Below are 21,819 nucleotides of genomic sequence, written 5' to 3' on the forward strand. Positions count from 1 at the left end.
GGGTAACACTGCTAGTATGTGTTATGTGTCTAAGGCCGGATTTGAACTCAGGTCCTCCTGAATCCAGGGCCAGTGCTCTATCCGCTACGCCATCTAGCTGCCCCTTTTAATATCTTTAAGAAAGCAAATGAATATATTTCCTTTGGGCGAGGCAAGTAGTGATTTAAATGAATTTTTATTAAACAGGGAATAATGGGAGACTCCTTTTCTCCAACACACCATGTGCAGGGTATATATGGGGTTGTATTCTATTTCAGTCATTAACAAGAGAAGGAGAGTTTGTGGTGGAAATCTCCAGAGATTGCTCTTTGGCCCCAGAGACCAGTGCCAACCACCTGCCTTAAAGCCCAAACTGGAGGAGGAGAAACAGTGAAATTCCAATTGTTCACTAATGTTCATTGTTTCTGCTCAGAAAGCAGTGGATCTTGTTGGGTTACAGAGACTTGGGAGGTACAGCTCAGACTTTCTAAACAATCTAATCAGCAAAGGAAAGAGAACGAAAGAATCACAGGTGTCTAAATGGAAGTCTTCTGTCTGAAATGAGGGCAGGCAATCCGAGCCTATTGGATGCATACCGGGGAAACAAAGGTGCCTTTACTGACATCACCAGATTTTCGAAACATACTGAACTTTTTCACCCAAACAGATGAATATATTCTACGGGCATCAAATGATTAACTCTTCTATCGCCCCATGTGAAGTGTGGTTGCTGGCAAACCCCAATGCAGCTGGGCTGAAGCTGGGGAGGGTAAGAACGCCGTTAAACCTGGAACGATTATGCAGTGAGTCTGCAATAGCAAAATAATTAGAATCAAGGACTCCTGAGCCCTACCACCGTTCTTGGTACAGAGAAAATAAAGTTGTTTTCCTTCTACTTCTTTATCTGCAGAATATTATTTAAGAAAAAAAAAATTCAGCTTCCATTTCTGATGTTTGGAAGAAAGAACCAGCAACTTAACTGGCCAATAGGGATCCACCTTGGGTTGGTAAAAAGCTGAATCTGGTGTGGGGTGGCTTAGAAAACAAGAGTTTCCAGGCAGACAAGGTGGGCTCAACACCTTGAGGGCTGGCCCTTGGCGTCACAAAATGTGGCGTCTGAGAACCTTAGGTATGATGGCTCTGTTGGAGGTTTTATCCTGAAATGAAAATTTTTTTAAAATATCTGTTGCTTTTTTTAATCAACCAAAATCCAATTTCTTTTCACTTTTCCCCTTCTCCATTGAGAAAAAGAAAGGAAAAAAAAACTTGTTACAAACATATAGTCAAGCAAAAAAAAAAATTCCCAAATCAGCCATGTTGTTATTCAGTGATTTCAGTTGTGTCTGACTCTTCGTGATCCCATTTTATGGTTTTCTTGGCAGAGATACTGGAATGGTTTGCCACTGCCTTCTCCAGCTCATTTGACAGATGAGGAAACTGAGACAAACAGGGTGAAGTGAAGGGTCACACAGCTAGTAAGCGTCTGAGGCCAGATAAAGGAAGATGAGTCTTCCTGACTCCAGGCCCAGCGCTCTATCCACCCTTCCCCAAAGTCTCAATCTGCACTTAGAGTCCTATTGACTCGCAGGAGGTGGGTAGCACGTTTCATCATGAATGATGGAATTCTTTTGAAAGAGTATCTCCCGAGAGTCCGTCAGCCAACAAGCATTTATTAAGCGCTTACTGTGTGCCAGTCACTATGGCTTAAGTCCTGGGGAACCAGAAACAAGGTGTTGTCCAAGGTTAATAAATAGATCCTCTCTGGCTCTGGGCCCACTTGATTAGGGACATCTTGTACTACCGACACGTGTAGCAGTCTGGATCCCACTGTAAACCTTCCCAAACAAAATCACTGCACTGAGTGATCTTTCTAAGCATTTCCTCTCCCATATCAACGCAGCCCCTTAACTTTCTTCTGTTCACCCGAGTGTGTGTTTCTTCTGTTGACTGCTCTCACAGAAGATGGTCATATGGCAGGGAGACAGCATGGACCACTTAAAGAGTCAGGACACCCAGAATTATCATAACCTACCCACAAACTCAAATTCCTTCTTGTGTGTTACTGGTCACGTCTCCATCTCCCCAGAAAACTCCAGGGAGAAATATAAAAATATTTTAAAATCTCACGCTCATTTGGGAAGGCTGCCATCTTATCCTACATGCCAGAGGGGCAGGTACCTCCAAATCTTCAATTATGATACAGGGAAAGCCCTTTAATTGTATAGGGACAGGCCCTGTGATTTCATTAGGGACCTCTCTAATGAGGAAACTCCTCCTAATTCGGGTCAGCACTTTCTCAGCCAGCTATTAGTATTAAAGATTACTTTTTTTTTTCAATTTTTATTGTTTAGACAGTTGGGGTTAAGTGACTTGCCCAAGGTCACACAGCTAGTAAGTATCAAGTGTTTGGTCTGAGGCTGGATTTGAACTCAGGTCCTCCTGACTCCAGGGCTGGTGCCCTATTCACTGCGCCACCTAGCTGCCCTAAAGATTACTTTAGACTACTGAGAAGTGACATGACTTGATGAGGACATGCAGCTAAGCCCATCTCCCAAGTGCCAGGTGGTCCTGGCTCCAAGGAAGGGTTTCGGTCTCCATCCCACCATGGCCATCGCATAAGCACAATTTCAACCATGAAAATCTGCCTGGTGCTCCCCAAAGCAGAAGCCCTACCTGCATAGTTGATTACATTTATGTAACATTTCCCGAAGTAGGCATGTTGCCAGACTTGGGAAGAAGGAGGGTCTGGATATGGGGAAGTTCCCTGGAGGCAGGAAGTGGGTAAAGAGCCATCAGGTGGTTGGCAGCTTTGGGGCACCTCCTCCTCCCCCACGTCATGCTCTCTTGTTTCTGAGGTCCCTCATCATTATCAGAGAAGTCTAGGTCTGGGATGGCATAAGCTCTGAATTCGAGTCTAAAGCCTTGGGCAGGTCCTATCTACCTGGGTGACATAGGTCAAAGCTTTTAACCTCCAGGGCCTCAGTTTTCTCATCGGTAAAATGAGGCTGTTGTGAAGAGAAGTACTTTATGCCTTGGATATATGTTATTTTTCTTTCTCTTCTCTTGTCCTTTCTCACTCCCTGTCTCCCCACTTCTCTCCCCCTCCCCCACCTGTACCCACCTCTTTCTACACTATTATTGACTGTTTAATTTATTTTATTTCTTTTAATTTTGTCCTAGTACATGGTCAATTTTTGTGTATGTGCCACGTACCACCGAGAAAAAAGTATATTCCTTTCTATCCTCATTCAGTTTTCTCCAGAGGTCTATCATACCTAACTTTTCTAATGTTCTATTCACCTCCTTAACTTCTTTCTTGTTAATTTTGTGGTTAGATTTATCTAGTTCAGAGAGGGGGAGGTTGAGGTCCCCCACTAGTATAGTTTTGCTGTCTCTTTCTTCCTGTAACTCCCTGAACTTCGCCTCTAAGAATCTGGATGCTATACCATTTGTTGCATATATGTTGAGTAACAATATTACTTCATTGTCTATGGTGCCTTTTAGCAGGATGTAGTTTCCTTCCTTATCTCTTTTGATAGGATCTATTTTTGCTTTTGCTTTGTCTGAGATCAGGATTGCTACCCCTGCTTCTTTTACTTCAACTGACACATGATATATTCTGCTCCAGCCTTCTACCTTTACCCTGTATGTGTCACTCTTTTTCAAATGTGTTTCCTGTAAACAACATATTGTAGGATTATGGTTTTTAATCCATTCTGCTATCCACTTCCGTTTTATGGGAGAGTTCATCCCATTCACATTCACAGTTATGATTACTATCTGTGTCTTTTTCTCCATCCTTTTTCCCCCCCCGTTTATGCTTTTCTTTCTCCTTTCTCCCCCCCCCAGTGTTTTATTATTGACTGTTATAACCCCTTTGAAGACAGCCAGGTGGAGAAGTGGAGAGAGTGCCAGTCTTGGAGTCAGGAAGACTCATCATGAGTTCAAATCTGGTCTCGGGCACTAGCTGTGGCACTCTGGGAATGTTACTTAACCTCTGTCTGCCTCAGTTTTCTCCTTTACAAGAATGGCCCCTACATCCCAGGGCTATTGGGAGGTTCAAATGAGATAATATATATAAAGGGAGGGCAGCTAGGTGGTGCAGTGGATAGAGCTCTGGCCTTGGAGTCAGGAGGACCTGAGTTCAAATCTAGCCACAGACATTTGACACATACTAGCTGTGTGACCCTGGGCAAGTCACTTAACCCCAATTGCCTCACCAAAAAGCAAAAAAAATAAAATTTCATATATATTTATATGTGTGTGTGTATGTGTATATATATGTATGTGTGTATATATGTGTATATGTATATATATGTGTGTGTATGTGTATGTGTGTATATATGTGTGTGTGTGTGTGTGTGTGTGTGTGTATATATATATATATATATATATACATATATATATATATATGTATGGGGAGAGAGAGAGAGCTTTGCAAGCCATAAAGCACTTTATAAATATTGTTGTCCAGTTGTGTCCCACTCTCTGTGATCCCATTTGGGTTTTTTTGGCAGATACTAGAGTGGTTTGAAACTGAGGCAAACGGGGTTAAGTGACTTGTCCAGGGTCACACAGCTAGGAAGTGTCTGAGGTCACATTTGAACTCAAGTCTTTCTGACTCCAGACCCAGAGCTCTGTGCACTATGGCGCCACCTAGCTGCCCAAAATCACTAAACTGTGGCTAATCTTTATCTCAGACATCCAAGAGGAAAAGGACCCATACCTAACGAATCCATTTATACCAGTTCTTTTTGTCGTCACAGAAAAATGGAAGCTAAGAGATTGCCCACTTATTGGGGCATATAAGAATACAGGGAATGATGACATGGACAGACATTTCAGAGAAAAGTGAAAAGAGCTGCATTTGTATTCAGGGTTTTTAAAAACAGTATTTATATAAGCCTTTATCTTGTTATCACAAGCACCCTGTGGGTTACTGAGTCACCTGGCTAAGTGTCTGATGCAGGATTTGAACTTGGGTCTTCCTGACTCCAAGTCTGACACTTCATTCCCTACGCTACCTACCACATTGACGACTGTCTTCTCTCCCAACCCCCCAAAAGAAAGACTAAACCTTTGTAAGAACTATTCAATGAAGCAAACACATTCCTGCTGTTTCCATGTCCAAAAATGTTAACACCACCAAAAACAACTTTAACAACTTGAGAATTCTTATCCAGGCAATGACAAGCCATGATTCCACGGGAACCAACAGGAAACCCGCTGCCCACCTGACAGGTGACTGATTCGCTCCAAATACAGGACCAGCACATATTTTTTGGATGGTGCTAATGTGAGAATCAGTTTTGCTAGACTGGCCATCCTTATTATGAGGTTTTGTTTTTGGCAATGGTGGTGGGGAGGGTTCAATAGGAAATGGGAAGAAGGAAAAATTAATGCAAGTTAACAAAGAAAAAAATTGAACTAAATTTCTTTTTTTAAAAAAGGGGTGTGTGTGTGTGGTGTGTGTGTGGGGGGGTATAAACTCTTAGACGATAGAAGTAGGTTTATTCTTGTCTTGGCATTCCCAGCCTGGTGCCTTGGAAAGTCAACAAACATTTATTAAGTGCCTACTACATGTCAAGTGCTGGGATACAAAGAAAGTCTTAATCATGGTCCCTGACTTTATGAAGCCCACAATCTAACAGAGAACACTTAATAATAACTAGCATTTATAAAGTTGTTGTTCAGTCACCAGCGACTCTCTGCGACCCCATCTGGGGTTTTTTGGGCAGAGATGCTGGAGCGGTTTGCCATTTCTTTCTCCAGCTCGTTGGGCGCGCGCACCTTTTACCTGCGCCTGCGCACAGCTCCTGTTTCCCCTTCCTCTCAGGCCGACACTCGGAGCCCGAGGTCACGTGGCGCTCCTACCTGGGGAGTAAAAGCAGAGCGCCCGGTAGGCCTGAAGAGGTGGAGGTGGGGGGGCGGAGGAAAGGAGTCACCAATAGGGAGAGGCGCCGGAGGGCACGTGAGGAAGAGCGAGCCAATCGCCTTTCAGGTGTCCTGCTCACTTCCCTGCAGCGGCGATCGCGCGCACGAGGCGGGATCACGTGGCGAAGGAAGGTAAATATCGCCATGTGGCTCCCCCCTGCTGTGCTCTGCCTTTTCTGAGCCTGGTTTTTTGAGCTGGAGAGTAGTTCGTTGGGCGCCAAATAAATAGTTACAATGTTCCCAATGTTGCCCCTTCTCCCGTAATTAATACTCATAAATCACTTTAAGGTTCGCAAAATGTAATTATCTCATTGGATCTTCACAGGGTCACCTAGATACTAAGTGTCTGATGCCCCTCCAAGGTGCTTTTCTTTACAATGTTGCTGTGTTTCCGGACTTGGCCGTTGTGGGGATTTCATTTGCTTACTTAGTCCCCACGAGGGCTTTGTGTCTCTTTTAGGGGCGGGGTAGGTGGAGGCAGAGAAATGCGTGGCAGTTAGGGGGCATAAGGGAGCAAGTATTGGAGTCCCTCCCCTGGTGAAGAAGCTTCAATGGCTCACAGTTGCTCCTCGAATGCAATGGAAATTCCTCAATCTGGCCTTTCAAAGCCCTTTATCATCAGGCTTCAGCCTACCCATGCAGACTTTATCTATAAAACCAGGCACAGCATACATACCCTTTGACCCAGCAGTATCAATCCCAGAGCCAAAGAGATAAAAGAAAAAGGAAACACTCACGTGTAAAAAATATTTATAGTAGCTCTTTTTGCGGTGGCAACAAATCGGAAAGAGGATTCCTGGGGCAGCTAGGTGGCACAGTGGATAGAGTACGGCGCTGAAGTCAGGAGGACCTGAGTTCAAATCCAGCCTCAGAGACATAACACTTCCTAGCTGTGTGACTCTGGGCAAGTCACTTAACCCCAATTGCCTCAAAAAAAAAAGTTTAGTGGGAACTTTTCCCACTCCTAGATCCCTCCCACGCGCTTTCTGTATATAAGGTCCACCTTGTCTCCATTAAGATGCTCAGATGCCTAAAATCTAGCCACTGCTTATTAATGTTCAGACTCCTTAAGAGTCTGCCCAATATGATGGATGTTCTAATAAACCTTGTCTTAGGCTGAAAAAAAAAAGATTCCCTCAATTGGGGAATGGCAGGATTATGAAGGGACACTGTGGTGCTTGGAGAAATGATAGAGGGGGGTGGGTTCGGAAAAACCTGGGAAGACTTGTGTGAACTGATACAACGTGAAGGGAGCAGAACCCTGAGAACATCATACACAGTAATAGCAATATTGTGAAAGAATTAGCAACTCTGGTCAATACACTAAAAACCATGATAATTCCAAAGGACTCATGATGAAAAATGCTATCCATCTTCAGATAGAGAACTGGTGCTGAGTGTGGATGAAGCTTATTTTTTCTCTTTGTTTTTCATGTTTTTTTCCCCCTACTAGTCATGTCAGACTCTTCTGACTCTATTTGGGGTTTTCTTAGCAAAGTTCCCGAAGTGGTTTGCCATTTCCTTTTCTGGCTTATCAGATGAGGAACTGAGGTAAACAAGGTTAAGTGACTTGGCCAGGGTCACACAGCCAGTAGGTATCTGAGACCAGATATGAACTCATAAAGATGAGTGGAAATATTTTCTGTGACTCCATATGTATGATGAGTATATATTTCTTGCCTTCTCAATGAGCAGAAGAGGAGTGGAGGGAGGGAGAGAATTTAGAACTGAAAATAAAAATAAATCATATTACAGTTTGGGTCCAGCCAAACTTGTTTTACTACGTTCACCAACACATGGAATTCTGTGTCCCTTTTCCATGCCTTTGTATGGGCCATCTGTCCCCCATGCTTGGCATGCTTGGCATCCCTGTTTCTTAGAATTTCTAGCCTCCTCCAAAGCTCAGTTCGAGGGCTGTTTCCTCCATGAAATCTTTCCTGATTATCCCACAGCAGCTCAGCCTCTCCACTTTGGAACACTGCAAATGGTCTTGAGTGAACTTGGCTTGTATCTAGGTAAATGAGCCTATGTTGCTCTCAGACTAAAAACCCCTTGAGGAAAGTCATCATTATTTCATTTTTGCCTTTGCACCTCCACCAGTGTCAAGTACATAATAAAAGGCTCAAGTGATGGAGCTGATCATTTGAGCATCTTTTTGGAGCTGGAAGGGATCTCTGAGGACATCTAGTAGTCCAGCTCCTTCATTCTAAAGGATGCTAGATTCTGCAGATGTTAGAGCTGACTGAGCTCCACAGCATAGGTGACTCCATTAAGGTCACCCAGTAAATAGCTTGTTAGTGTGTTGTCTCTTGCATTGAACTGTGCGTGCCTCCAGAGCAAGGACTGCTTTTTGCTTTCCTTTGTAACCCCAGCACTTAGCACCATAACTGACACATAGTAGACGATGAATGCTGAGTAAAGTCCGGTTTGATGGAAGCCTAGAGTTCACAAAGGAAAGCATGAAGTGAACCCAAAAAGGTAAATCAGAGCCATTTTGCTAGTGGTCGTGAATGCCAAGGTGAAGGTTTTGGACAACAGAGAGACTAGAGTCAGCAGAACTGAGATTCTAAGAGAGAAGCAAATTGGAGACGAGGAGACCAGTTAGAAGGCTGTGACACCAGGGTAGTCTGGGCGTGATCAGGGCCAGAAAGAGGGCGTTAAAGACTGATTTGAGAGATGTTATAGACCTAAAATTGACAACTAATTGGATGGAGGTGGGGCCAGTAAGAGGGAAGAATTAAAAAATGAACTAACTTGCAGGTTTTGAACCAAGATGCCCAGAAGGATTGAAGGGACATGAGACCCTTGGACACCATGGTTATGAGTTATCATGAGTTCTCAAACATCCTTCCTAACATGTGGGACTCAGAACTGAGCCCGAGAGAAAATGTTTTCTCATTCATTCATTCATCCATTCAACTCACTCTTCCAAGATCACACTTTTCCCAGGTGGAAAATCCAAGACTAGCTAGCCCCCTCCTAGTTCCTAAGGATGCGGTTCTCTTCTGTCCCGATGGGTGATTTCAGTGTTAATTATCCTCCCAACTCTGCCTCCCTCAAGACTTAACAGAAGACTCAGCCATAACAAGAGCTCTCTGAGCACAATTCCCTCAAGTCTGAGGCCCCAAGAGGAGGAAAGAAAAAGCTAGAGGACAGGGAGCCTTTCAAGATGCTTTAATGAAGGCGACAGCCTGCAGGCTCAGAGGAAGGTGGCTGCCTCCGACGGGGCTGACGGAGGGAGAACCTATAGTTTCTTTTCAGCTGCAGTATGTTTCCGAGTCCAAGTTCTTGTTTTCTTTGTTGTATGGTGCCGTGGAAAAGCAGTAGGCAGCATTTAGATCACAGTTGCAGATGAAGGCTTCACAGTCATCATTTTTGCCTGGAGAGGGGAAGATGGAAAGAGGTCTGAGCTAACTGTCAGATGTATCACTGTGCGCCAATGAACATCCCTAACTTAAGCAATTGACTTGTTATCATAGAAGGCCAGAGGTGGGAAGGCCCTTAGAACAGAGAATGTCAAAGTTGGGAGAAGCCTTAGAATAAGGGATGTCAGGGCTGGGAGGGCCCTTAGGACAGGGGTTGTCAGGGCTGGGGGGGGGCACTTAGAACAGGGCATGTCGGGGCTGGGGGGGTGCCTTAGAACAGGGCATGTCAGAGCTGGGAGAGGCCTTGGAACAGGGCATGGCAGGGCTGGCAGGGGCCTTAGAATAAGGGATGTCAGGGCTGGCAGGGGCTTGGAACAGGAAAGGTCAGGGCCTAAGAGGACACCAAATCCTGCCCCCCCTCAGTTTGGGAGACAGGACTTTCCCACTCATGGGAGGCCTACAAGCCTTAGGTAAGGTGAAGCCTGGAGTGCACCTACTGTTGCAGGTGATTTCATTGTTAGAGCAGCTGTAGGAATAACTATTGGTGTAGGGGTTGCCCAGGATAGAACTGCAGCTGTCAAGCTTCAGGGCCTTTGAATAACACTCGTCGTGCACCTGACAGCACCTGAGGGAAAGGATAGCAATCAGTGCCAGGCCAGGAGCCGAAGGTGTGAGCCGGAGGTGCCCACAGATGGCCACTTTTCCTAGGCCCTTGCCCCATCCTCAAAGGCCCCAGAAGCCTGGAAGGGAAATTTTTCCAGACTTAGTGTCCTCCCACCCCATCCAGATTTTTTCTGTATTTCCTCTTCAGCTAAAAGCTGACCCTTTGCCTTCCTGTCTTTGCCCATCCAGGGCTCTGGCTCTCCAGTAGACCAACCAGGTAGCCATCATCCTCATAGAGTTTTGGACAGAGAAAAACAGATTGAGAAGATGGCAATTCTTGGGGGCTGGAGTGGGGAGGACCACAGATGGGGAGCTAGCAGGTAAGAGTCAACTCTCACCTCTGCTCGAAAGGAAACTCCTTGAGGGTTCATTGACTGACTGGCCTACTCTTCCCCTATCAGCCAACCTGGTAACAAACCCCAGAATTTAGCTGGATTGGTACTGAGGCTGAGGGAGGCTTAAGTGACTTGCCCAGGGTCACACAGCTGCTAAGTGTCCAAGAAGGGATTTGAATGTAGGTCTGCTTGACTCCAAGCCCACCATTCTGCCTGAGCAGGCGTTAAAAACCTTAGAGCTGGATGGGGCCAAGGTCAGATTAATTCAGCCTGTGACACTAACTATTTATGGAAGTAAACTGGCTCCGAGGGCTAAGATCTGTAGACCATCCACCCGCCTTTTCTTGCCATGGTTACTCACTGATCAAGTTCATCCACAGGGGTGCCGCTCCCACCCAGGCCGCAATAGCAACCGTAATTGTTGTAGTCCAGCAGGGGGTAACTATCGGGAATGACGCACTTGATCATATTTCGAAACTGCCACAATGCTCGGGGGCTGGCATCAGCAGTAATGCCCACTGAAGAGGGGGAGAAACAGGCATAAGTCTGGGGGTGGTTAGCTTGCTAGAGATTTCTACCCTATTATAATATAGTTCCTATCTACTTTTCTAACATTATTTTTAAAATTTGATTTTATTTGAAATTCCATATTCTCTCCTATAGAGAAAATGAGAAAAAAAATCCTTTATAAATATGTGTAGTTGGGCAAAATAAATTCCCACATCAGCCATGTCCTTAAAATATATATGTATGTATGTGTGTATGTATATATACACACACATATGTATATATGTGTTTGTATGTATGTGCATATATACACACACACACATACACACACACACATCACCTCTCTATCTAGAAATGAGTAGTCTGTTTCATCCCAAGTCCTTTGGCATTGTGGTTGAGTTTTTTGGACATATGAGTGCTTTTCCTCTGTCTTTGATATCTATAGGGTACACACCTAGCAGCTAGGTCAAAAGGGATGCACAGTTAATAGGTTTTTAGGCAGAGTTCCAATTGCCCTCTAGAATGGACCGGTTCACAGTCCCACCAACAGTTTGTTAATGTACCTGTTTTCCCACAGCCCCTCCAGCGTATGCGATGTTCCTTTTGTGTTAACTTTGCCAATCAGAGGGCTATGAAGTAGAGCTTTGAGTTATTTTAATTTGTATTTTTCTAATTTTTAGTGAGTTAGAACATTTTTTCATATGACTATTGATAGCCCAAATTTTTTCCTCCTCAAGTTTCAATTAGTTTAACAGTCAGCTTTCTAGGGTTCCCTAAATTAACCATCGTATTCTCTGTAAAAAGCAGCAATTTTTTTCTTCATTCCTTCGATTTCTTTTTCTTATTGTAATAGCCAGCATTTCTAGAAATACCACAGAAAATGCTGGCTTTTGGTTTTCCATAGATATGATGTATCATTTTAGGGAAAGCTTTGTTTATTCCTGTACTTTTTGGTGTTTTTTAACAAGAATGGGTGTTGTATCTTGTCAGATGCCTTTTCTGCATTTATCGACATCATCATATGATTTTTGTTGCCTTTGTTATCAGTATGGTCAATTACCTTTATAGTTTCCTAATATCGAATCAGCCCTGCATTCCTGGTATAAATCCAGCCTGGTCATAGTGTACAATGTTTGTGATATATTGCTGTAGTTTCCTTATTGATTTTTTTATTTAAAATATCGACATCAGTATTGATTAGGAATATTAATCTAGGTGTCAAGTGTGAGGACCAGAGAGAAGGCCAGTTTGGCTGCATCAGAGAGTATGGGAGGGAAAGTGATGTACAGTGGGGATAAAAAGATAGGTTAGGATCATGTTGTGAAGGGCTTTAAGATCCAAACAGAGGAATTTGCTCTATCCTAGAGGAAATACATCAGGAGCTACAGGATTTGGTGGAGAAGGGGAGTCACATGGTTAGGTCTACATTTAAGGAAAATTACTTTGGCGGAAATTTGTAGTGTACAAAAATTTTTAAAAAATGAATGTTGGGGACAGCTAGGTGGTGCAGTGGGTAGAGTGCCAGCCTGGAGTCAGGAAGAGCTGAGTTCAAATGCGACCTCAGACACTTACTAGCTGTGTGACCCTGTGAAAGTCACTTAACTTCTGTTTGCCTTAATTCATTGGAGAAGGAAATGGCACACCACTCCGATGTGTTTGCTAAGAAACCCCCATGGACAGTATTGGTGTACTATGGTCCTGGGGTCATGAAGAGTCTGATTCAACTGAAGGTCTGAACAGCAATATACACCAGACATTGTGTGCTGTGTGCTGGGGGTACAAAGCCAAGAAGAAATCAGTCCCTGCCCTCCAGGAGCTTACATTCTTTAACAGACCCATGGTTTCCTCTATTCTAGAAAGAAGTGTTGGAGGATAACGTTACTGGAAGCCCAGACCCAATATGATCCAGGTCATGCCTCTCCTTTCTGGTCCTGACCCTCGAGTTTATTGTCCCTCCATTAACGTCCGTGGGGCCTGCTCCATCCTCACTCTCCTTGACCTCTGAGTCTCTGCCGCCTTTGACACTGTCTATCACTCTCTTCTCGATACTCTCTTCTTTCTGCTTTTTTTTCAGGACACCTCTCTCTGTCTCTCTCTCTGTCTCTGTCTCTGTCTCTCCTCTCTCTCCCCCTCTCCTTCTCTCTCTCTCTCTTCTCTCTTTCTCTTTTCTCCCCCCCCCTTTTCTCCCCTCCTACCTCTCTGACCACTCCTTCTCAGTCTCTTTTGATGGCTCCTCCTCCAGATCACAACCACTGACTACAGATATCTCACCAGGCTCTCTCCCTGGACTTCTTTTCTTCCCCCTCTATACCACTTCGCTTGGCGATCACATCAGCTGCCATTGATTTAATGACCATCTCTGTGCTGATGACTCTGCCTGTCTGCTGACTTTCAATCTCAAATCTCCAAATGCCTTTAATGATTCTTGAATTAGATGTCCAGTAGACATCTTAAACTAGAGGTCCCAAAACCCCCCTCCTCATTATCAGCTAGGTACACAGTAGATAAGAGTGATGGGCCTAGAATCAGGAAGACCTGAGTTCAAATGTGGCCTTAGATACTTACTGGCTATGTGTTCCTGGGCAAGTCATATAACTTATTTGCCTCAGTTTCTTCCTCTGTAAAATGGGGATAATAATAGCACCTACACCCAGGACTGTTTTGAGTATTATCTCAATTGAGATAATAATTGTAAAACACTTAACACAGTACCTGGCATATAGTAAGTGCTATATAATTTCCCCCTAAGTCCCCCTTCCCCATACTTCTTTATTACTGTTAAGACATCACCATCCTCCCCATCCCCCAGGCTCACAACCTAGCAGTCTTCTTCTATTCCTCACTATCTCTCATCCCCTCCCCCCATATCCAAGCTGTTGCCAAGGCTTTGGCAATAGCTCTCAAGTACACCCCCTTTTCTTCTCTGACATTGCTATGCTTCATCACCTCCCACCTGGATTATTGCAATAGCTTCTGGTGAGTCTGAAGTCTCTCCCCACTCCAGTCCTGCCTCCATTCAGCCACCAAAGTGATTTTCCTAAAGTTCAGGTGTAATCATATCACGTCCCTACTTAACAAACTCCCTATCACCTACAAAATGCTCTGTTTGTCATTCAAGACCCTTTGAACCCAGCCCCTTCCTCCCTTTCCGGGTCTTCTGATGCCTCACTCTCCACCACAAACTCTTCCACCCAGTGACATTGGCCTCCTGGCTGCTCCACGAAAAGACCCTCAGAGACTTGGCTGCAGGCCTTTTCCCTGTCTGTTCCTCATGCCTGGAGCCCTCTGCTTCCTCATCTCCACCTGGCTACCTTTGAGTCCCAACTGCAGTCCTCTTTCCTGGAAGCCTTTCCCAGCCCCTCTTAAATCGAGTGCCTTCCTGGTCCGTTATTTCCCATTGATCCTGTCGATATGGCGCGTTTATAGCTATGGGTTTGTTTGCTGTTTGACCATGTGTTTGCTTCCTCCGTCTCCCCGGCCCTTAGCACAGCGCCCATTTATTGACTGACTGACCTGTTTGACAATTCCTCGTATAAACTGAGCTGCCTGGGCTACCACGAGTTTAAGTGACTTACCCAGGGTCACACAGCCAGGATGACTTACACCTAGGTTGTCTTGACTTTTAGGCCAGCTCGCTAGCCACTGTGCTACACAGCCCCCTCGAAATTATTTAATTACATAGAAGCAAACCAATGGCTCCTTCTACTGCACCCCGAAGTTTGCGAAGGGATTACGACTTTCCTCACAATTGCGCTGTGAGGCAGGTCTTGCAACGTTTTACATTACATAAGAAGGCAATGATATTGTACACAGTAACAGTAATATTGTAAGGTTGTCAGCTGTGAATGACTCAGCTCTTCTCTGCAATTCAGGGGTCCAAGACAATTCCAAAGGACTCATGACGAAAAATGTGTCCACCTCCAGAGAAAGAACCGATGGAGTCTGAATGCAGATTGAAACAGACTTTTTTTTAACTTTCTTTGTTTTGAGGGTTTGTGGTTTTTTGTCTATGTTTTCTTCTACAACAGGACAATATGGAAATATGTTTTGCATGACTACACGTGTATAAACTATATCAAATTGCTTGCCATCTCAATGAAGGGGATGAGGAGAGAGGGAGAGAATTTAGAACTCAAATTTTTCTTAATTAATTAATTTATTTATTTTTAGGTCTCAGCATTCACTTTTATAAGATTTTGAGTTCTAAACTTTTCCCCCCTCTCCCCTCCCCAAGGCGCCATGCAATCTGATATATCTGATACATGTGCAATCCTATTAAACGTATTTCCACATTAGTCATATTGTGAAAGAAGAATCAGAACAAAAGGGAAACACCACTAGAAAGAAAAAAGGGAGAGAGAGAGAGAATAGTATACTTGCATTTGCATTCAGATTCCATAGTTTTTTCTGGATGTAGAGAGCACCTTCCATCATGAGTCTTTTGGAGCTGTCTTAGATCCTTGCATTGCTGAAAAGAGCTAAGTGTATCAACGTCGGTCATCGCACAATGTTGCTGTTACTATGTACAACGTGGAATCCAAAATTTTAAAAACGAATGTTGAAAATTGTTTTTACTCATAATTGGAGAAAAGTAAATACTTTTTTTAAAAAGAAAAAGAGAACAAAAAAAGAGAAAAAGGACAGAAGAGGACATTGAAGGTCTGAGAGGTTATGGGACTTCCCTGAAGTGACATAGTTCATAAGTGTCTGAGGTAGAGTTTGAACTCAAGTTGAAGGATGATGATGATGATGATGATAATAACTAATAATTATATAATGCTTCAGCTTTGTAAAGCATTTTACAACTATTATATAATCCTCACAAAAACTCTATGAAGTAGTGCTATTACTGTCATCCCCATTCTACAGATGAGAAAAACTGAGGTGGGCGGAGGGGTTTAGTGACTTGCCCAGGGTCACACAGCTAGGAAACATCTGAGGCAGAATTCAAACTCAACTCTTCTTATCTAGTATCCAGCACTGCAGCCACTAGGGTCTCCAAGCTGTCTGCCTCCAATTTAGAACTAAGTCTAGCCCCTGTCTTCAGCCTAGAGCTGCCTCAGATTTAGAAGTGGAAGGTTACACTAGAGACCACTGGGTCCATGATTTTTACAGGGAAGGAATCAGAAGTCCACAGAGGGAGGAGAGGTGATTTATCCAAGGTTAATGAGCCTAGATTTGCTGATGTCACCAGGATCATTAAGAGCTGGAAGGGCCCTATGTGATAGTCATCTGGCATCAGAGACCTGGGTTCACATACCTGAGCTGCCACTTACTATCTGCATGGCTTCTCTAGCCCTTAGTTTCCTCATCTATCAAATGTGTCTCTTCCATCCCGTGAAGGTGAAGAAGCTGGGGCTAATTTGCCACAAACCAGTGCCAAGAGGCCCTCTCTCTCCAAGTCCCCTGAGAGCTGACTGCTCTGTCTGTCTCTCCCCTTGGCCACCCCGGCTTCGGACCAGCCCCAGGCACCCAGGGGAGCTAACATGCCGTACCTGCCAAGAAGACGGCCAGGAGGAGGAGATGCATTCTGTCCTCAGGGGAGGTGAACAAAAGTAAAGACGAGGCTACCATGGGACTTGCCTTCTTATAGCTGTCCCCCAGCGATAAGGGACTAATGTTTGTTCTTCTCTCTGCCAGCTCCTTTTGCCGGCCTTGACTGGCCGTCCTGGGAAGTACTTAAACCCTGGTCCAGGCTGGGCTTGGTAAAAAAAAAAAAAATTATGCATGCAAGTCAGCATGGGTGGATCCTGATACATGCCTACCGGATGTGCATGTGTATGTACACATGAACCCATGAATACGCCAACAGGGGTAGGCATGGAACTAGACCTGGGGATTGCAATGCAGAGGGTACTTCCTTTGCCCCTCAAGCCAGAGGGCATCTCTGTCCGGGGAGGAGCCTTGGGCACCAGAGTTTATGTGACTTGTCCAGGGTCCCACAGTACTTACTCAGGTTTTCCATTCCAAGGACACACACTACTCACTAGGCCTCACTGCCTCTAATCCAGAATTAAATAAAAAAATAAAAAATGGATCTACAGTTTTATAGACGATCCTCCATTTCTGTTCTATTATGTATATGGAGGTCCCAGTTTTATTTGGTGTTTTTGAAATTCAGAATAAAAGGTTTTAAATTAAAAGCAAAGTAAATGCCAGTAATTCTGAAGAGAGAAATTACATATGTGAAATACACACGTGAAATGCTCACCATCTCCCTTCCCCCATCCTTTTCTGACTCTCGGCCCTTTTTCCATATGGGGCTTGTTTCAGGGATCAAAAGCTCTGGAGCCTGGACCTTGACCCCTTAAATCCCCATAAGAGCAAGGCCAGCCTTGAAGTTGACCAAGCACCCACACGTATCCAGGGAGAAAAAAACCTCAGGATCCCCCAGGAAGCTTGGGGGAAGGCATTGCTGGAGGCCATTTTGACCACACTCCTCTCTCCACCTGGAACAAAGAGAAGGGGCTGGGCTGAGATCCCAAGAGTCAGAATACTAACCCTGGCTCTGCTGCAAGCTCCTGATCTCAGCTTTGGTCAGAGAGGAAGGTTCTCCCAGTTTACCTGAATGTCACCTTGGGACTTGAGAGCTGGGAGCTGGGAGCTGAACCGGAGGGTGAGGCCAGAGAGGGAGGAAGAACCAATGACCTTTGGCATACCTATATAATTTCCTGTCTTTGAGACTCAGTTTCCCAATATGGTTTGGTTGCCTTCCAAGTTCTTCTCCTAGCTCTAGTTCTCATGATCTTACAGGTGCCAGGAGGAGGAAATGCTCAAGGGGCCAGGAAGCCTTTGAAAACAACCAGGGCTTGTCTGGGTACCCCGTTACCTTTAGGGAGCAATCAGGCAAAATTCCTGTGATGTCTACACAGTCAGCCACGTTTGTGGGGATATCAGGCACTGCTATTCTCCCTTGCCCTAGAAAAATACACAGGCTTTAAATCCTCCATTGACCTGTCCCAGGGACCCCTAGTTCATAAGATGCAGGACTAGGGTGGGTCTCAGAGGTCATCTATCCAGTCCTTTATTTTACAGATAAGGAAACTGAGGTCCAGAAGAGTGACAAGGCTTGACTAATGTCATAGAGGTGGTAAGGGACATGGGAAGGGTTTGTACTATGTTTTCAGACTCTTAATCTAGCCTCCCAGTAACTTGGAATCAGCTCTAGATACCTTAATGTGTCGGTGTTGCGAGTCTTATGTGAAAGCCAAGTTTATTACAAGAGAAGTGAACATGCATGTGGAACTCAAAGAGTTAATTTCTGACTCAATCAACATTTATTAAGTGCCTACCACGTGCCAGGCACTATCCTAAACTCTCTGGAGAAACATAAAAACAGCCCCTGACCTCAAGGAGCTTACAGTCTCATGGGGGAGACAACATGCAAACAAATATATACAGAGCACATTATATATGAGATAAATAGGAAATCCTTAATAAAGGGAAGGCAGTGGAATGAAGGGAGGCTGGGGAAGGCTTCCTATAGAAGGTGGGATTTTAGTTGGGACTTAGAGAAAGCCAGGGAGGTCAGTAGGAGAAAGAGCATTCCAGGCCCACTGCTTTACCACCCTCCTCTTCGGGGAACATACTAATCAGCTTTTTCATTTCTCTAGAAATATTAAGAACTATTTACTAGAGGATGGTCCTCCTTAATATTCTCTAACAACATTAAGAAAGACTTGCCCTTGGAAAGATGAAAGAAATGTAGGACAAAAGGCCTTTCTTGGGAAGTTGGATTAAGATTAAGGTTTAAAATTAAGATTTGAGGGCAGCTAGGTGGTGCAGTGGAGGGAGCACCAGCCCTGGAGTAAGTAGGACCTGAGTTCAAATCTGGTCTCAGACCAAGCACTTGACACTTAATAGCTGTGTGACCATGGGCCAGTCACTTAACCCCAACTGCCTTGCCAAAAAAAAAAAAATTAAGATTTGGAACCCAACTATCTAACAAAGAATGACTTGTGTCTTCTTTACCTTTTGTTTGCTAAGAATTTAGCACTTAGTAGGAATTTAAGCTTGGCCCAGTTCTTTCCCTCTGGGCCTTGCTATAGACCCATCTAATGGCCTTCTCCTCTCCCCTTATCCCTTAAGAGATAGGTCCAAAGAGACTCACCCTTCTCCACAGAAAAAGGATTAAGATATCTGGGCCTACATCCCTTTGTGTATTCCTGGAGAATATTTGAATGGAATGGGCCGGAAGGGAATGAGACAGTGCCCACACAACTCCTTTGTAATGTTAACCCTAAACTGTTTTTACATATTGTCATTTCCTTCTTCAAGATCCCAAAGAGCAGCACAGGTCCTAGAGTCAGGAGGTCCTGAGTTCAGATTCAGCCTCAGACACTTACTAGCCATAAGATCCTGAGTAAGTCACTTAATCCTGATTGCTTCAAAAAACAAAGATTCCAAAAACCATTACCTCTAATTGTTTTGTAGTCCAGAGGCATTGAAAGGCATGGGGGAACTCTGCCAAGCAGGACTTCTCTTTAAGCCAGAAATGTCTTGGATGTGAATGATAAATACAGTGGTTTCTGGCAGACTTAAGCCTAAAATGGAAGGTATTCATGTTTTTCCTTCTACATTCTGATCTCCCTGGGGCTCAGTTTTCTGAAGGGTAAAATAAAGAGATTGAACTGGCTAGCCTTTGGTGTCAATCTAGTCCTAGGTCTAGGTCCCTATGATCTTATAAGGTAGGCAGATGAGGAAACCTAGGCTCAGGAGGGGAAACGGTCAAGTATCACAGCCAGAATTTGAACCCAGGACCCTTGGAGGTCTGGATCTCTCTGGTCAGTTGAACAATGGACCATTCTGGGGATGCCTTTAGCTACACGTCCAGCTTCTCCTCCCAACTTCTGCCCAGCCCCCCCTCAGATGTACTCCCAGGCCACCCCAGCTTGGCCCTGTCAAAACACAGGTGCATGGCAATTAGTCTCTCCCAGCCTGGGAAGAACAAAATCTTCAGTGGAAAGAACAGCTGAAGACATGCTTGCTACCCCCACCAGGTGGTGGGTTACCCACGCCCTCTACAAGGTCACAGCTACCCGGGCTCAAGGTGGGTTACTCCTAACAACAACAACTCTTTCTACATTACCTCCTTATAGGCAAGCTTTGATGGCCTTAGAGGTGCCTCCCAACTCTGAGGTTCTGGGATGTTCTGTCCCTCCAAATCCACGTGAGTCAACACAGTATTATTAATTGTTGCTATTAATGTTAACAGTATCAGTAATTACTAGTTAATGGACAAGCAGTGTGCTGTAGTGAATTTGGGGTTAGAAGACCTAGGTTCAAATATCAACTGGGGAAAGGGGAAGAAAATAAGCATTTAGATAACACCTACTGTATGCAGGCACTTTTTACAAATATTATCATCTCCTTTGATCCTGACAACCCTACAAGGTAGGAGCTATTATTATCCCTGTTTTTACAGCTGAGGAAACTGCAGCAAACAAAGATAAACAGCTCATTCAAGGTCACACAGAAAAAGTAATATGTAGTAGTAAGTAGTAAGTGTCTGAGGTCAAATTTGAACTCAAGACCTACTGACTCCAGGCCCTGTTTCTCTGTCTACTGTGCCACCAGCTGCATCTGACTATTTACTACCAATGGGAATTTGGGGAGGTCAGATAATCTCTGATCCTCTGCTTCCTATTCTCTTTTTAAAATGAGGGGGTAAGATTATAGGGCACCTTTATCCAGCCCTAACCCCAGTGCTGACCTCCAGGTTCATATCTCCAGCTACCTCGTGGGTAGCTTGACCTGGCTGTCTCCTAGACCTCTTAAACCCAATACATGCAAAACTGAACTCATTATATTCCCCCCTCTCTTCTTTTTTTTGCTTTGTTTTTATTTTTAGGCAATTGGGGTTAAGTGACTTGCCCAGGGTCACACAGCTATCAAGTGTTTGGTTCGAGGCTAGATTTGAACTCAGGTCCTCCTGACTTAAGAGCTGGTGCTCTATCCACTGTGCCACCTAGCTACCCCCATGCCTTCTTTTTTCTAAATATCTCTATTATTGTCTAGGGCACCACCATCCTCCCAGGTGTCAGGCTTGAAATCTAGGTGTCTTCCTCAAATTCTTACTTTTCCCCCACCCCTCTATCCGAACAGATCCTTGTTGATTTTACCGTTGAACATTTCCCGAATACTCCCCCTTCTCTCCTCGAACCCTGCCTCTACCCTGGAGCAGATGCCATTACCTTATACCTAGATTCCTGTGATAGCTGCTGGTGGGTCTGCCTACCTGAGGTCTCTTCCTCAGTCCATCCTCCACTCAGCTGTTAAAGTCACCTTTCCAAAGTCCGGCTCTATCCCTGTTACGCTGCCCTGGCCTCCCCTAACACACAACACACTCTATGGCTCCCTATGGCCTCTAACATCAGGTATAAAACTCTATTTGGTGTTCGAAGCCCTTCCTAACTTAGGACACCCACACATACCACACACACACACACACACACACACACACACACACACTTTTCCATACTACCGTCCACCCCCAACATGTATTTTTTTTTCTTTTGCTATAAAACAGCATTTTATTGTATTTGCAAAGCAGAATTGGCATTGGGCTGTAGTTGAATGTCTTTATTTTTCCAAATAATCCCTTCTTCTTGAAATCCAAAATGATTTTTAATAGATTCATAGGCACAAAAATATACAAGGTAAAAAACCTATGGGTCATGGCTGCAGACAACAACTGAAGAAAATGGTATACATCAAAATGGCATAGTGGGGATGATTCATTGCTATGGAGAAAAACGCCACCAATGTCATCATCCAGTGTGGATGACTCCACTAAAACTTTTAGTCCTTTTTCACAAAGCTGGTTGAAGGGCTTGACAATTTTTCCATTTTTCTCTAACAAGTAGCTATTTAGCATACGTCAGGCCTTTTGGGAGACTTTTTGCCTTTCTTTGGCTTCCCTGCCAGCCAGATGATAAAACTCCAGCCCACAGAAAGAAGTCCCTACAATTCCCAGAGGGATGAAGAGGATTGTAGTTACCCTCTTTGATGGGGGATAGAATATTTCTTGACCCTTC

At 44.4% G+C, this 21,819-nt stretch overlaps 1 protein-coding gene across 1 annotated transcript; it reads right to left on the reverse strand.

Moving 5' to 3' along the window:
• Positions 1-9,170: 9,170 nt before the first annotated feature.
• On the reverse strand, positions 9,171-16,357 carry PLA2G1B (phospholipase A2 group IB). Its single transcript, XM_021007963.2, has 4 exons — positions 16,279-16,357; positions 10,638-10,794; positions 9,776-9,903; positions 9,171-9,292 (listed from the first exon to the last, which is right to left on the reverse strand). Exons 1-4 carry the CDS (start codon positions 16,355-16,357, stop codon positions 9,171-9,173), a joined length of 486 nt encoding a protein of 161 aa, XP_020863622.2.
• Between the last annotated feature and the right edge of the window lie 5,462 nt (positions 16,358-21,819).

This window comes from Phascolarctos cinereus, unplaced genomic scaffold (assembly GCF_003287225.1).
Source record: "Phascolarctos cinereus isolate Bilbo 61053 unplaced genomic scaffold, phaCin_HiC Scaffold_4;HRSCAF=312, whole genome shotgun sequence".
Lineage (NCBI taxonomy): Eukaryota > Metazoa > Chordata > Mammalia > Diprotodontia > Phascolarctidae > Phascolarctos > Phascolarctos cinereus.

What these genes read in the sequence shown, in the direction of transcription:
- PLA2G1B (XM_021007963.2), bottom strand. Translation starts at nt 16,357, where the DNA reads ATGGTAGCCTCGTCTTTACTTTTGTTCACCTCCCCTGAGGACAGAATG. An exon ending in CCTGTGGATGAACTTGATCA is followed by an intron (nt 9,904 to 10,637) that starts GTGAGTAACCAT and finishes CCTTTCCCTCAG; the next exon opens with GTGCTGTCAGGTGCACGACG. An exon ending in CAATGAAATCACCTGCAACA is followed by an intron (nt 9,293 to 9,775) that starts GTAGGTGCACTC and finishes TCCCCTCTCCAG; the next exon opens with GCAAAAATGATGACTGTGAA.